The sequence below is a fragment of the Phascolarctos cinereus genome, unplaced genomic scaffold (assembly GCF_003287225.1).
Source record: "Phascolarctos cinereus isolate Bilbo 61053 unplaced genomic scaffold, phaCin_HiC Scaffold_4;HRSCAF=312, whole genome shotgun sequence".
Classification (NCBI taxonomy): domain Eukaryota; kingdom Metazoa; phylum Chordata; class Mammalia; order Diprotodontia; family Phascolarctidae; genus Phascolarctos; species Phascolarctos cinereus.
The window spans coordinates 338,623,508-338,640,635 of record NW_027555847.1 but is presented as its reverse complement, the minus strand read 5'-3'; the positions used below and the strand labels follow the sequence as shown (position 1 = coordinate 338,640,635).

The 17,128-nt window shown below is 36.4% G+C and overlaps 1 protein-coding gene across 1 annotated transcript in view; it reads left to right on the top strand.

The window, feature by feature from the left end:
- The window catches only part of DDX4 (DEAD-box helicase 4), a 64,962-nt gene that overhangs the window by 35,167 nt on the left and 12,667 nt on the right, over positions 1-17,128 (top strand). The window contains 4 exon segments of the mRNA XM_020997265.2: positions 122-274; positions 5,848-6,002; positions 6,437-6,566; positions 7,387-7,553. Coding sequence (XP_020852924.1) covers positions 122-274; positions 5,848-6,002; positions 6,437-6,566; positions 7,387-7,553 — 605 coding nt within the window.

Below are 17,128 nucleotides of genomic sequence, written 5' to 3'. Positions count from 1 at the left end.
GTAGCATAACTTTCAGATTTTAAATGGATTTAAGTTTTTAAGGAAAATGTGAATGATATGTGATTAAGAATACATTTATGGAATATAATCTATAATTTCATCCTTTGTACTTTTTCCTTAGACTTTTGAAGAAGCTGATCTCTGTCAGACACTCAATAACAACATTACTAAAGCTGGTTATACTAAACTTACTCCTGTTCAAAAATATAGTATTCCTATTATACTGGCAGGGCGAGATCTAATGGCTTGTGCTCAGACAGGATCTGGGAAAACTGTAAGTTCATATGTGGCTTGTACTTTATTTGAATGTTGTGGATTTAAGAATTCTGTTTGTAAGGAAGACTATCGGCTCGCTGTAGATTCTCATAAAAGCAATATAAAAATGTTGTACATAGCTTTCTTTGCTTTTTAATTTCTGACTTTGTTGGGCTCTGAGTATGTAGCTTAAGCTATTTCTAAGATTGTTTCAGTCTAAAGAGGTTATTTTTATTTAAGGAATGTTCAATCTGTAGAAGGTGGTAATATCTAAAAGCACAATATTGTAGTTTAAACACAAGAGTTTGGAAAACAGAAACTAATATCTGTTATAAATATGGCAAACAAAAAGGTAGAAAGTTGGAAACATCTGTTGTGGATTGTTCCCACTTATTTAGATTCAGGAGCAGCTGGTTAATCTTAGTTTAAAGGGGTCTAGGGAGGCCAGGTTAGTCCTGGAATCATTTGGAGCTAAGTAGGAAGATAAGGGAGAATAGGATGTTCAGATCTGCCCCTTTGGGTCCTGGAGAAATTGTCTGGATTATGGAGTTCATTCTCTATACTTTCACCAGGCTTATAGGGTAGGACTGTAAGGAAAAGAGGTGAGATGATTAAAAATAATAGTGATATGATTTGCTGAGGAAACAGGAGCCCAGAATTTTGTTTGTCTAAGGAAAGGTCACATAGTTGATGATACGTGTATATGGATTCCTCCTTCAGTGCTCTACATTTAGAATATTTGTCTTCCAATTCAGTCTCTCTCTGTCTTTTTGTCTCTTTCTCTGTGTATTTAGCCTACTATGTGCTAGGTAATATGTTAGATGCTAAGAATACAAAGACAAAAATAAAGCAGTTCTGCCCTCAAGAAGCTTACTACATTCTTTGACGAGCTGGAGGGAGGATAATATATACTTATATTAATATGTATGAAATAATTAAGAGAGAATGCCAACAGCTTGGGGGAATCGAGAAAAATTTTATTTTTAAGGTGGCATTTGATTACACATTTGAAGATTCTAAGGGATGGAGGTAAGTAGAGAATACATTCCAGGAATGTAGAATAACCGGTGCAGAGGTTTCGATAAGCGATGGAAAGTCATCTGTGAGGCATAGCAAGAATGTCAGTTGGTCGTACAGTACGGTGTATAAAGGGAGTCATGAATAATATTGGAAAGACAATATGTGACCAGGCTATGAGAGATTTTTAATAGCTAAGCAAAAGAGCTTGTCTTTGATCTCAGAGGTAGTAGGATGGCGCTTGAAGGGAGAATGGAAAGGAATAAGCACTTAAATGGAATCTATGTCCCAGGCTCTGTGCTGAGTGCTTTTTATACATATCTCATTTGCTCTTACAACCTTGTATGATAGGTGCTATTATCATCTCTGTTTTTACAGTTTTGAGGAAATTGAGGCAGACAGGTTAAGTGACTTGGCCAGAGTTCATAGCTAGTGACTGTCTGTGTCTGATTTTGAACTCAGATCTTCCTGACTCTAGGTCCATTATTTGATTCATTGCTTCTTCCACTTGAGTCAGGTAGTGCAGTGATGATATCTTTGAGGAAAATTATTTTGGCATTTGTATAGAAGATGTATTGGAGAGAGAGAGAGAGACTTGAAGCACGGAGACCAATTAGACCATTGTAGTAGTTTTGGTGGGAAGTAATGAGACCCCGAGTTATATTTGTGGGTGTTGTGTGAGTAGGGAGAAGGGATGACAGGATTTGTCATATATCTGCATGATGAGGAGGGACAGGAAGGAGGCAAAGACAAGACCAGTGTTGTGAATGAAAGGATGATGGGATTTTTGACAGAGATAGGGATGTTTAAAATGCTGGTGTTTGAGAAAAGATGAGTTCTGCTTTGGATAAGTTGGATTTTTAAATGCCTTTTGAACATCCAATTTGAGATAACCAATGAACAACTGGGGATGTGTGACTAGAGCTTGGGTGAGAGATTGAAGCTGGAATATAGATCTGGGAATCATTTGCATAAAGATGACAATTAATCTGTGGGAGACAATGGTGTCCCCAAATGAGGGAATATAGAGAGAACATGGAAGAAGGCCCAAAATATAGCTTCGAGGTACAGCCAAAGTTAGGTAGTGTGATATGGAAGAGGAGCCAACAAAGGAGACGGAGATATATAAGAGGAGAAGCAAGAGAGAGCATTATCACGAAAACCCAGAAAGAGATTATCCAGGAAGATATTGAGTGATGATTTATAATTACCTTAGAAGATGTCATTTTAGAAGATTGTGCTGAAGACATCCTGATGGTCAACCTCAGATTATATTTGTGTCTTTTTAAAGAATAAAGCTATCTTATTTTCATCTTTCTTCCTGACTAGCCAGTAGATCACATAATAAACAAATATTTGTTAAATATTTACTGTGTAGCTATCAGGTACAGTGCTGGGCCTTAGGGATAAAATTTAAAAGAAAAGAAAAATCCCCATTCTCTAGATGTTTATTTTCTATTGGGGGAGACAGTGTACACATTCATAAATATATAGGTTAAATATAAAGCAAAGATACATGTTATTTAAGCAAGAGAGGGTATTAATAGTTTAGAGGGAGTCAGGGAAGGCTTTGTGTAGAAGAAGATGATGCTTGAATTGAGTCTTTTTTAGTGTTTGCAGAGTTGTTTAATTTATACTTTATTTTTTGATCCACATTTCCCCCCTACCCCCTTTCCCTTCCTCCTCCTTCTGTTCTCCTTCCCTCACCAAATGAGAAAGCAAGAAAAACAAAACCCCTCTTACAGATGTGTATAGTCGAGGAAAGCAAATTTGTGGGTTGGTCATGTAAAAAAAATAATATATCTTAATCTGTACTCTTTGAGACCATCACTATCAGGAGATGGGTAACACATTTCATCCCGAATCCTCTGGAATTGTGTGTGATTTGTCACTGCGTTAATCAGAGTTCCTAAATCTTTCAAAGTAGTTGTCTTTATAATATTGCTGTTATTGTATAAATTATTAGCTTAGTTCTACTTACTTCACTCTGTATCAGTTCATACAAAGCTTCCCAGGCATCTCTGAAACCATTCCTTATATCATTTCTTACAGCCCAATAGTATTCTATCACATTCTTGCACCATAACTTGTTTGTCCTTTCCCCAGGTGATGGGCATCCTTTTCAGTTTTCCAGTTCTTTGCCACCACAAAAGAGCTGCTATAAATATTTTTGTACATATGATTCCCTTTCTTCTTTCTTTGATTTCTTTGGGGTATATCAGCTTTGTCAACCTGATTGATATGTGGTGGAACCTCAGAGTAGTTTTAGTTTGTATTTCTTTAATTAATAGTGATTCAGAACATTTTTCTATATGACTATAGTTTGGATTTTTTCCACTGAAAACTGCCTATTCATATCCTTAATTGGGGAGTGGCTCTTACTGTTCCGAATTTGAATCAGTTCCTGTATGTTTTAGAAATGAGATTTTTACTAGAGAAACTTGTGGAAAAGATTTTCCTTCTAATTTACCTGGTTCTTTCCCAACTTTAGCTGCATTGATTTTATTTGTGCAAAAGTTTTAAAATTTTATGTAATCATTATTGCCCATTTTGCTTTCTGTGATCCTCTTTATATTTTATAGTCACAACAGATCTGACATGTAATTTCTTCCTTGCTCCTTTAATTTTTTTTATGTTACCCTGTATGTCTTAAGACATAAACTCATTTGGAAGTTATCTTGGTTTACGATGTGAAATATTGGTCTATACCTAGGCTGTTTCTGCTAGGCTGTTTTCCAGGTTTTTCTGCAGTTGAATAATGAGCTCTTGCCCCAAAGTCTGGGATGTTCACATTTATCAAAAACTGCACTCATGCACTTATTTGCTTCTCTGTATTATGTAAGTAATGTCTTTGATTGATCAACTTATTTCTTAACCAGTACAAATGTTTTGGTGATTACTGCTTTCTAGCATGGTTTAAGCTGTTACTGCTTTTCCAAACTTCCTATTTTTCATTTCCCTTTATGTTTTTGATCTTTCTTGATATTTCAATTCCCTTTATGTTTGTGATCTTTTGATCTCCCAGATCTGTTTTTATCATTATTGTTATTTTCTAGTTCTATAAAGTAAACCGTTAGTTTAATTGGTATGGCACCACTTGAATTGAGTCTTGAGGAAAGAAAGCAGTTTCATGAGAAGGGAATGCATTTCAGGCAGGGGAGACAGCCAGGGCAAAGGTTTAAGGATAGGAGATAAGGTGACATCTATAAAGAACAAAAAGAAGGCTAATTTGTCTGGCCCTTAGACTGTGGGAAGGGAAGTAATATATAATGAAGCTATTGAGATAGGTTGGCACCAGGTTGTTAAGGGCTGTAAAAGCTAAACAGAAAAATTGTGGTAGAAGCGTGAAGATATCCTGTGGTGATGGTCAACCTCGATTATATTTGTGTCTTTTTAAAGAATAACGGTATCTTATTTTCATCTTTTTCCTGACTAGCTAGTAGATCACATAATAAACAAATATTTGTTTGGAGTTAGGGAAGTGACATGATCAGAACTGTGCTCAAGGAAATCAGCTTGGCAGCTGTGAGAAGAATGTATTGCATAGGGAGAAATGAGAAGTTTTGGCGACTAAAGGGTGAGGTATTTGCAGTGGGATAAATGGGAGAGATGATAATACCAAGATCACATACCTTGTGGCGTTTTTGATAGAAGTATGGAAGTTTGTAAAGGGGGGGTTGGATTTGAGAGAAAAGATAATTCTGTTTTGATAATTTTGAGTTTGCAGTGTCTCTGAAGCAGTTTAGTTTGAAATGTCCGATAGCCACGTGGTGATATGGAACTGAAACTTAGGGGAGGAACTGGTGTTAGTCACAGAAGTTTCATTTGCTTAGAGATAATAATTAAACATGTAAGAGCTGATGAGTTGAGAGAGAAGAGGCACCAGGACAGAACTTCAGGGAACGCCTACACCTGGGGGAGAGTGTTGTCAGACTGGAATATCATGCTACAGGAGTGAAGAATGTTGATGGTGGGAATATACAAGGATTGGCAAGGGATGAACCATGATCAGGGATGGTAAGGGAGAGGGATTCGAATTAGACTACAGTTTGTGGTTAAATTGATTAGCTATAGGTTTGAGATTGGTAAGGGAGGAAAGTGATATCCAAATGGGGATAATGGACCTATTAAGTACCAAGGGATGGAAAGATTTGAAGATGTGGAATATAGGTCTAGGAGGGGTAAAGCATAGGGAGAGATGGAATTATAGAAGTTATGGCCAGATAGAGGAATGTCAGAGATTTTTTTGTTAAGGAATTAGGATACTTGGTGGGGTGGGGAGAGTAAGGGTGGAATCCAGGGGAGGGGTGACCATCTTTGTGTATGGAGGAATAGGTCATAGGATAAGAATTGAAGATACTGAGTTTATAAATGACTGAAGTAAATTTTCAGCTGTGAGATATCAAAGACTGATAGTTCTTCTGTACAAGATGAGCATAGAGACCTTAAATGTTGTCTCTTGTTTAGAAATTTGAGTTGGCTTTCTATTTCTCTGTTGAAAATATTTTTAATTTTTTTCCATAGAGAAGTGTACTATATTAGAAAATATTGTAAATTTTACAATTTAACCTTTAGGCAGCTTTTCTTTTGCCAATTTTGGCTCATATGATGCGGGATGGAGTAACTGCCAGTCGTTTTAAAGATCAGCAGGAACCAGAGTGTATTATTGTTGCTCCAACTAGAGAGTTGATTAACCAGATCTTTTTGGAAGCAAGGAAATTTTCTTTTGGGTAAGTATGTCTGAGGTGCCCATTATAACATTTTTTCCTTTCATAGATTCTGAAAAAATATTTTTCTTATCATGGGATGGATGAATCTAAGAACAGATATTATGTTATATTAGCACAATATAACACATTACTCAATTCACTGAAGTATTACAAGGTTGACTAATTTTCAGGAATTTTATTGTTTTGCATAACTGTTGCATCTCTTTGATCATTTGTTATTTCTCAGTTGGTTTCAAATTAGAAAAGAGAAGAGAAAATTAATTTTAATCTCCTTTTCAGTTCTTGTTAAATTTGTCCAAAAAGTGGGTGTGGTTGGTTTCACCATCATTATTAATACCATATGCATATAAGTGTTACTTTTCATGGTGATTCATATAATAAATACTTAGTGAACTTTAAGAAATAAAAACTGACAATATTCTTTTTGTTGAAAGGACTTGTTTAAGACCTGTTGTAATCTATGGAGGAACACAATTGGGATATTCAATTCGCCAAATAATGCAAGGCTGTAACATTTTATGTGCTACGCCAGGAAGACTAATTGACATCATAGGTAAAGAAAAGGTAAGATCTACAAAGTGATATTAGAATGTGGGAATAATCACAAAATTCCTTTGTTAGAAAAATTCTAAATATGTTTATGCTGGAAGAAAGCTTTTACAGCGTTTAACTCAGTATCTTACTTTCTTCTTACTTAACCTCCTTCCAAATGTGAGGGTGATTTTCAGTGATATGGGATTAGAAATTTAGTAGATCTTTATAGGAGGGGAAGCGTACTAAAAATTCAGACTACTTTGAATTTCTAAATCAAGCTTCATTGCATTTTTTGCCACACATATAATAACTTAGAAGTAACTCATCACTTTTTTACTAACCATCTGAGAATCACAGAATCAGAAAAAATACTCGACTTGAAACATACATTATCTGTGTGCTATTCCATGTAGCATCATGTATCTGTTAGGTTTAGTTTTCTCTTTTTACAGGTTACTTCTTGAGAGTATTTAGTTTAGCGAAGAAGCTAGCTAGCTATCCCTTCAGACATTTTCTGTAGCAATGTCAACAAGGCATTTTGAACTTTTCATCAAATTTAACCTGTAAGAAATTACAAATCTTATTTTTATTTTCCTTTCCCCATCATTGCAATGTATGCTTCTGTTTTTTAACATTTTGCACTGGTTTCTGTGAGAGTGAAGTTCCTGGTAGTTCCTGGATGGTGAGAAAATTGAATATTTATTAGGGTTATGAGATAAGGAAAAATAACATTATTTGTTCAGGAATTAACTTTTAATATACAGCCTAAACAGAAGTAGACTAAAAATTTTAGGTTAATGTTTTAATTTTAATCCATCATATACATTTTCCTTTCTGCCCTTTGGAAAAGATTGGCCTCAGACAAGTCAGATATTTGGTATTGGATGAAGCTGACCGAATGGTGGATATGGGTTTTGGTCCCGAAATGAAGAAGCTGATTTCCTTTCCAGGAATGCCATCAAAAGAACGGCGCCAAACCCTAATGTTTAGTGCCACTTTTCCAGAGGAAATTCAAAGGTAAATTAAAAAAAAAACTTTGATATATGCATCAGTGTTTTTATGGGCAGTCAACTAGTGTGTCAGTCTTAATTGGCAGAATTAATTTTTTTTGAATTTAGATTTTAATGCATTTTTAGTTCTAATTTATAGAACAAAGCACATTTCTGAAAAGGTTGCTTAAGTGAATCTTCTTATAGTTAACTTCTTTTATAATTTGGGACATCTATACTTTATTTCTTTCTGCATTTCCTCCTGTTACTAATAACAATACAGTGGAAAATAACAGCTGGCATCTATGTAGTGCTTTACAAGATACAGAGTGCTTTAGACATATTATTTTGTGTAAAAGCTTCACCATAACCTGTGAATTATAAGTACTATATGTAATTTTCCCCATTTTAGAGATGAGGAAATGGAGGCATAGTAGTTTAAGTGATGTGCCTAAGGTACTAAGTGTCAGGTCTTTGGATTCCAGATCCTTCACTCTTTCTCCTATACCATAGCTGCATTGGTTCTAAGCCTCTTTCCTGTGCAGGTACTGGATTTGTATGAGACTTTCTGGTGCATCCTCTTCTTTATGCTTCATCACATGTAAGCATCTAAAGAACTAATCTGTAAATATTCCAGAAATAATTCTCTTAAGGAGCACATGTGAAATGAATGCCTTGGTTCTGCATTCTCTTATGATTCATTTATATAAATAAGATGCCTTCATTTCTTTTTCTCTCCATCAGATTCCCCTTTTGACTTCTGATTTTGCAGTGATGCGGTCAGAGTGGTAGAAAAAACATGGTGCTCACAGTTTTTAGTTTGTAAATGATTTAACTTTTAGTACAGTAAAAATGAGACTTTTCATCCAGTGATTGATTTGATACACTATTAGAGAAATTCATATTAATATTGAAATTCTTGCTGCAATTCAAACCAGAAGAGAAAAGGAAGTTTCACCTAAACAGGAGGGTTTTTGCAGGCTTTTCTTGGAGAAGCCAATAAGAAACCAATGGAATAAATTTCGTATTGTTCCCAAGGGCAATAAGAAATATCATTCTGGTGGCACTCTTAGTAATTTTACTTGGCAGAAGATGAAGAAGTAGTAAAATTTTGTGAAGAATTTGACAAGATCCTCCAGAACAAGTCATTATATACATTGATAAGTTTTGTGTTGACATCATCATGAAAGTGGGAAGCCGGAAAATAAAAAGTATTGGAAAATGATTCAAAGTTAAGAAAGGAAGGAAATCTAAGGCTTGTAGAGTACTCAGTCTATGTCATGAATACTTTAAAAAATATTTTTAATTCTTTTATTCTGAACTTGAATGCAAAAAGAGGATTCTGTATGAAACTGTAAATCTTGATTTCACATTTTTTGTTTTAATAAATTCTCAATGATACTTTCAAAACTGTCCTGATGGTGTTTCCTTATGAACTTTTTCCTGTGCATTTTTTTTTTTGTGTGTGTGAGGCAGTTGAAATTAAGTGACTTGCCCAGAGTCATAAAACTAGGGAGTATTATGGAGGCCGGATTTGAACTCAGGTCCTCCTGACTCCAGGGCTGGGGCTCTATCCACTGTGCCACTTAGTGGCGCCCTCCCCTCCTCCCCCCGCCCCGCCCTGGTGCATTTTAAAAATGTTACAATGGCCCTCTTTTTTTTTTTTTTGATCTTCAATATTGCTAAACCCATTACTCATCCCTCCAGTTAACCAAAAGAAAGGGGAAAAACTCCAAAAAATTGGTAACAAATAAGCATAGTCAAGCAAAGCAAATCCACATGGTAGCTTTGTCCAAAAATGCATGTCTTTACACCTTGTATCTGTCACTTCTCCCTGAAAAGGTGGGTAACGTGCCTCACCATATGTCCTCCAGATAGATGGTTGATTATTGCTTCAATCGTTTTTTTAAAATAAATTTTTATTCTTTTTTTATATCACATTTTTTTCTCAATATCCATCCTTCTTCTTCCTACCAGATAGTCATCTTATATAATAACAACATTTTTAAAGACAAAAAAAAATTTGAAAACAGTCACCAAAACTTTGATCAGTTAAGCCATTTGAAGTTGTTTTTCTTTACAATATTGTTGTCCTTGTATAAATTGTTTTCTTGGTTATGCTTACTTCACTCTGTATCACTTGATTCTTTTTTAAAAAATTAATTAATTTTTAGTTTTCAACATTCACCTCCATAAGATTTTGAGTTCTAAATTTTCTCCCTCTCCCTTCTCTCCCTCCTCCACAAGATGACGTGCAATCTGATATGGGCTATACATATATATATATTCATATTAAACATATTTTCACATTAGCCGTGTTGTAAAGAATAATTAGAACCAATGGGAGTAACCATGAGAAAGAAGAAGCAACAATAAAAAAGAGCAAATAGTGTACTTCGATCTGCATTCAGACTCCATCGTTCTTTCTCTGGATGTGGATAGCATTTTCCATCATGAGTCTTTTGGGATTGTCTTGCATTGCTGAGAAGAGCTAAGTCTATCAAAGTCAGTCATCACACAGTGTAGGTGTTAACTGTGTACAGTGTTCTCCTGGTTCTGCTCACTTTACTCAGCATCAGTTCATATAAGTCCTTCCAGGTTTTTCTGAAGCCCATCTGCTCATGATTTCTTATAGCACAATATTATTCCATTACATTCATATACCACAACTTGTTCAGCCATTCCCCAACTGATTGGCATCCCCTCGATTTCCAGTTCTTGGCCACCACAAAAAGAGCTGCTATAAATATTTTTGTGCATGTGGGTCCTTTCCCCATTTGTATGCTCTCTTTGGGATACAGACCTAGAAGTATATCACTTAATTCCACTGAGATTCTCTGAAATCATCTTTATTTTATATGGTACAGTAATCTTCCCTGCATTTATAAATCACAGATAGTTGGCATTTCTCAGGTGTCTAAGAGGCATTCTAAGGCCCTTCTTAAGATTCTAGTTCTCTCCCACCCCCATTTTAATGTCCTTTTCAGGATCAGGAAGGATGTATTGTTTTTAACTGTTACCTCCCCATTATTATCCTTTCTCTTAACCACAGCTTTCCCATCTCCACTTGTTTCTCTTTTGAATTTTTCCTAGTTATATACCAAATTCCATTTTTTTCTGTTAAAGATAGTGAAATTCATCTGATGCCCAGTCTACCCACCCCTTCTTCCATGTGTGAATATTTTTTCACCCACCCCAATTATGAGAAATAGCAAGTTCTATCTCTTTCTTTTTCTCACTTCAGACTTTCAGAATAGAACCAATTTACCCCCAGAACCTGTGTCTTTTTTATTTAATTCACTGAATACTCTTTAAAGGCGTTCAGGTTCTGAAGAAATGCTTTTTTTCCCTTTTCCTATTGGTATGTTATCATGACATCTGAAATTATATAATTTTTATTGTTCATATAAATTTAATTTTCTAGGTTTCTCAGAATTCTTGTGTTTGTAACTCAGCTCTGGTCTTTTCATCAGAAATGCTTGAAAAGTTCTCTGTTCCGTTTAAGATCCATTTTTTCCCTAAACTCAAGTTTGCAGGGTAAGTTAGTATTGGTTGTAAGCATCTGTCTTTTGCCTTTTGAACTACTGTATTCTAAGATCTCTTATGTTCAATAGAAACTACCATGTCTTGTGTGATTCTGACTCTGGTTCTTTGATGCATGCTTCTTTCTGGACAGTGGCAGTATTTTTTCTTAGACTTCGGAGCTCTGGATTTGGTTAAGACCATGCTGGGGCTTTTTCTTTTGGAGTTGCTCTCAAGAGGTGTTGATTGATAACTTCTTTTTTCTTCCTTTGCTTTCTGACTCAACTAGATCTTGGCAATTTTCTTTTATAATTTCTTGAAATGTAGTGTCATAGTGTCTAGTCCTTTTTTTTTTTAATTAATGACTCCAGTGATTCGTAAATTAACTCTTCTTGACTAGTTTTCTAGGTCATTTCCTTTTGCTATCACATAACTTACATTTTCTGTTTTTTAATTTTTAATTTCTCTCTAATTTTTTTTTTGACTCACGGAGTCATTAATTTCTGCTTTCTCTGTTCATCTTTCAGGAATTGCATTTGTTGGAGTAAGTTTACTACTTTCACTCCTAAGCTTATTCTATTTCTTTTTCTCTAGAGCATCTATTAAGCTTTAAAATTTCTTCTAGTTTTTTATGGAATCCTTGTGGAAAACGCATTCTTTTTCTTTGAGTCTCTGCTTGCAGTTACTATAGAGTTAGATTTGTAATAATTTTTGATACTGAATCGTATTTTCTTTCATTTAGTCATCTCTTCAGCTTTACAGAATTGAGGCTTTGTGCCAAGCCAGGCTCTTCCTCCAGCTTTTTGCTTTTGGGTGAGAGGGGAAGGTTATGCCTGTGTGGTGTTTGCTTGGATCCCCAGGACTCCTGTGCTTGCCTTCTACTGAGGTTAGAATCAACTGAATCTTTCAGGATAGGAAATGTTGGATTTTTCAAGGTCCTCTCTGCCATCTTAGGACAGAATTTTAGAGACCCCAGGGCCTCTGGCTTTGGGCTATCCCAGTTTGAATGCTTGGGTACCCCACTGGCTACTGCCCATTGTTGCTCTAAGCCTTCCAAGGTCTCCAACCTCAGGCTTTCTCTGACCACCCTGGGGGTTTTTTAGGGGAGCCACTGCTTTTGTTGTCTGTGGACACAGCCTAGGAAGCTGTTGTTTCCTTGGCCATCTCCGGTAGTTCTGAAAGTAGCAGAGGTAGGGGTAGATTTGCTGGCAGGGGTTGCCTGACTGCATATGGTTTAAAGGAGAAAGAAGTCACTGTACTTCCTTCTTAACAGATATCTTGATTATTATTCCTTATGGTGTGGACTTCAGGGTTTTGCTGGAATAGGTATGTGAGAGCTAGGCGGTCTGCCCTCTTGTTCAGATGTCTATCTTAGCAGGAAGAATCTTATGAATATTTTCTTTAAGAAGACTTTTGGAAGGTAATAGCCAGCATTTACATAGTGCATACTATGTGCCAGCCACTGTGCTAAGCACTTTACAGATATCACACTTTTTCTTCACAGTAGCCCTGGGAGATTGGTGATATCATTATCTCCATTTTGCTGTTGAAGAACAGAAGTTAAGTGATGTACTAGATCACATAGCTAATAAGTCTCTGAGGTCACATTTGGATTCAGATCTTCCTGACTCCAGCTCCAGTGCTCTGTCTGCTATACAACCTAGCTGCCCATTGGATGATGAGAAATAAGCATCACAGAAATGAAATTGACTGTCATAAGATAGGAAATATCTATTTGGTGATAATAGGAGTAATTTCTAAGTAAGCTGTGGGCAATCAGATCTTAGAACAAAGATCCAAATAACACTAAATTAGAAGAAAACATAAAGATGAAAATATACTGTGCAATTGCATTAAGTCTCCCTGGATGTATTCAGAGAAGTTATTGAGGTCAGAAAAGTGAAGCTTAATAAAGGAAAAGACATAGATGTGTATTATCACTACTTTCTACAAAAGTTTGATGTAAATCATGTGCTTCAGTTGAGAAGATAGACTTCAAAAAAAACACCTCAGTCCCAAATACTAAATCTCCTTGCCAAGGAGAGAAACATGGAAAGTAAGGGCAAGACCGGTTTATACTGTAAACTTAAGTTTCCAAAGTATTAGAGGAGAAAATGGCAGAAGATTACAAGCTGTATTTCAGCAAATCATTTCAAGTCAAGAATGCTAAAGGGAGCTCTTCAGTTACGTATGACCAGCAAAAGCGATCAGCCTGACTATCCGTATAAAATGACTTGCTGAGATTGTGACATGCTGTTGAATGAGTTCATTGGTGCTTATATGTTAAGCAGTTGCTGCAAATAGATAGTGGGCCACAATTGATTAGGAAGAAAACAGATTAGATTGTATTTGGGAAATGATGCAGTACTTTCAATGATCTGAAGTTATTCTCAACACCAGTATTATTCTGGGGATTGTGTGTGGTTGTGAATCACGAAGTGAATCACATAGTCTGTGGGAATCATAATTTCAGTTGACACAAAAGGAAAAATGTGAGATTATTGAAAGGACATTGATAAGCTATCTAGAGGAGGGTGAGCCAGATAGTAACAGCCCCAAAATCATGCCCATAGAGAATGAGTTGAGATAACTGGAAATATTTAGCCTGGAAAAGAAGATAATGGGTGTGAAGGAGCATGATAGCCATCTTCAAGTGTTGAAGAGTTATGTGGAGAAAGGAATTGGATTTGTTTTGCTTGTTTCCAGAGTGCAAAACTAGATGGAAGTTGTACAGTAATGTAGTTAGGCTTGATAAAAGGAACATTTTTTGACAATTAAAGCCATCCCAATGTGGAATGGACTACTTCTGGATAGTGTTCTCCATTACTACTATTGAAAGACTGGATTATTATTTGACAGATATGTTGTAGTAAGGAATCTTTGATGTATATGTTGGATTAAAAAGACTTTTGAGTATTATGATTCTAGAAAGGTGGTGGACTGGTTCATATAATAATGAACATGAAAGATGATAAGCCTGACTTGGTAGTAATCACCTAGTTTCTGGCACTTTCGCTAGATTATCTGTGGAATATTTATTGAGAATATATGTATAAGAAGAGTCACTGATGATGAGAAGGTGTGTATGGGTTGCTGTTTGCATTGTTGGAAGAATTTACTTGCACTGATAAAAGAAATACCAGATCCATTGACATACCAGTATATAGGAGGTCCTCAATATATGAGAATAATTGGTACTTGGGAAAAGCCATTTAAAGTAAATCCACTTAAAATGGAGAATAATATTTCAATAGTAAATAATAAATGTTTGATTGAACTTTGTCTTTAGAAATGAAATGAAAAATCATTGAAGTTTATTTTATCTTTTGTTCAAGCTTGATTTTTTTCTCATCAGGGTCATAATAGTGAAGGGATTTCTCATTTTTCCAGAGGGCCTCTCTTAATCCTTTGATAATTAAACCATTCTCTTTTGAAGCAGTGACTTAAAAGAACCACTGCACTGGATGAGGATAGAAACTTAATGTTATTAGTTGTCAGTGTTCATTAGTAAATGTTTTGATATTATGAAAACTTTTACTTCCCTACTCTGTAGTATGGTCTTGGGTAGAGAGCTATCCTGGGAATCAGGAAGATCTAAGTTTGAGTGCCATCTTTGACATATACTATATGTATGATCCTGGGGACATCAATTAATCTTTCAGTGCCCAGGGTGATTATGTTATTCTGTCATGAAGATGCCCCATCCTTGGTTTTAGGCCCCCGTTGTTGTAGTTTAGTCATTTTCATATCTGGCTCTGAAGACCCTAACCATCAATTCCTCAGTCTACTCAGTGCTTATAAACCTACTACGTCATTCTCTTTTATGTACACACAGGAATGGTTATAACACTGATCTTGCTAATACCCATAGATGTTCTACTTCCAGGATCAAAAACTCAGAAATTCCTTGCTGTACTTAAAATCTACTATCATTTTATCTCTTCCTGTGCCTTAGACTTCCTGTTTCTAGGCCTAGCACTCTATCTACTGCACCACCTAGTGTCCATTGTTATAATTACCAAAGGTTTTTAAATTGCCAAATCTAGGGACCTTCTCCTCTCTGTAACATTTGACACTGTTGACTGACCACCCTTACCTCTTAGATAGTTTCTCCTTTCTGAGTTTTCATGATACTGCTTTTTCTTTGTTCTCTTTCTGCTTGTTTGGTCTCTTTTTGGTTTTCTTTGATGGATCGTCATCCATTTCACCCCCCCCAAATGTAGATGTATCCCAAAGTTTTATCCTGCACCCTTTTTTCTTTCTTTCTATACTCTTATTTGGTAACCTCATCGTCTGTTATGGGTTTAATTATCATCTCTATGCAGATGACTCCCAGATCTGTGTGTCCAGTCCTAATGTTTTCCCTGAGTTTCCAGTCTTGTATTACAAAATGCTTATTAGATGTTTCTTACCCAGTGTCCTAGAGATATCTCAAAATCACTGCATCCAGAATGGAGTTTAGACCATGGGCAAGTCACTTAACCCTGATTGCCTTGCCAAAAATTAAAACAACAACAACAACAAAATAGAGTTTATTAACCTTCACCACAAAACCAGCCTTCTTTTGAATTTCTCTTTTTCTGTCAGGGGCATACAACACCATCCTTTGAGTTTACTTAACTTCACAACTTGTCATCCTCAATTCCATATTTTCATGAGACGTAGTCAATCAGTGGTCAAATCTTGTTTCTACCACTGTAACAGGTCTTAACCCCCCCCTTTCTCTTTCTCTCTCTCGCCCCTCTCCTCTCCTCTCTCTCTCTCCACCCCCCCCCCCGCCCATTCACACTATCAGTTTAATTCTAGCCCTTATTACCTCTGGCCTGGAGGGTTGTAGTAGCCTCTCCTTTGGCTGTCTGACTTAGGTCTCCCTCTCTTGGTGCTTTACACAGGGAGAGATACTGCTTAACAGTTTTTAAAGTGTTTTTTTTTTTTTTTGCCTTTTGGTGAGGCAGTTGCGGTTAAATGACTTGCCTAGGGTCACACAGCTAGTAACTGTCAAATGTCTGAGGCCATATTTGAACTCAGGTCCTCCTGATTCCAAGGACAGATCTTTATCCATTGAGCCACCTAGCTCCCCCTTAAAGTGATTTTCTTAAAGTGCAGGTCTGATTCCCAAACTTAGTAAAATCCAGTGTTCCCTATTCTCTGTAGGGTTGAACACAACCCCCTCATTTAAATGCCAACCTCCTTGACATTTAAAGCTCTTTATAACCTATCCCCATCCTATATTTCCACTCTTTTACACATTACTCCCTTCTGCTCATTTGGTGGTTTAGACATATTCACCTTCTTGCTCATCCTCACATTTACTGTATCTGTACTTTTGTCTTTGTGTCTGATGCCTGACAATGTTCTCTCTTCTCATCTTGAACACTCTTTTCCTTCAAAACTCAGTTCAAGTGCTTTCTCCTGTAAGAGGACTTTTCTGGGCCCCTCACAAAAGGTCCTTTGTATCTGTTTTATACGTACCTGGTATATATATGTTATATCCCTGGTAGAATGTAAGCCTTTGAGGCTTGGCACCAAATGGCTTTTTTTTAGTCTTCATCCCTAGTACCTAATGCAGTGCATGGCTCATAGTGCACATGTTCTCATCCACTCTATGGTTACAGTTATCTCTGTGCAGGTGGTACCCAGATTTATATAACTCCAACACAGGTATCTCCTGAGCCACAGACAGATCTCCAGTTTCCCTTGGAGATCTCACATGGCCATCTACCACTCAGGTTACTCTACCAGGTATTTGACTATATTGGTGTTCATCCCTCCTTCATGTGGAAGGTGCTGCCATGTTCAAACAGAGCCCAAACCATCATTTCTTACAAACTTTGCTCTTAGCATTGAGGGTACATCCATAACTCAGTGTCATCTTGTAGTTCTTACTTTTATCTCACCTCCACTCTGTGGCTACATTTTGTTTCTGCCTTCACAGCTTTCATTTCTGTCCCCCTCTTTTGAGTCATGGGTGTCCCAGGAATGTTGGAAAACCTGGATTGTGAGTCACTTGTTAGGTTTTTTTGTTTGTTGCTGGTTTATTTTTTAAGCAAACATGATTTCATCATTATATATATAATAAGC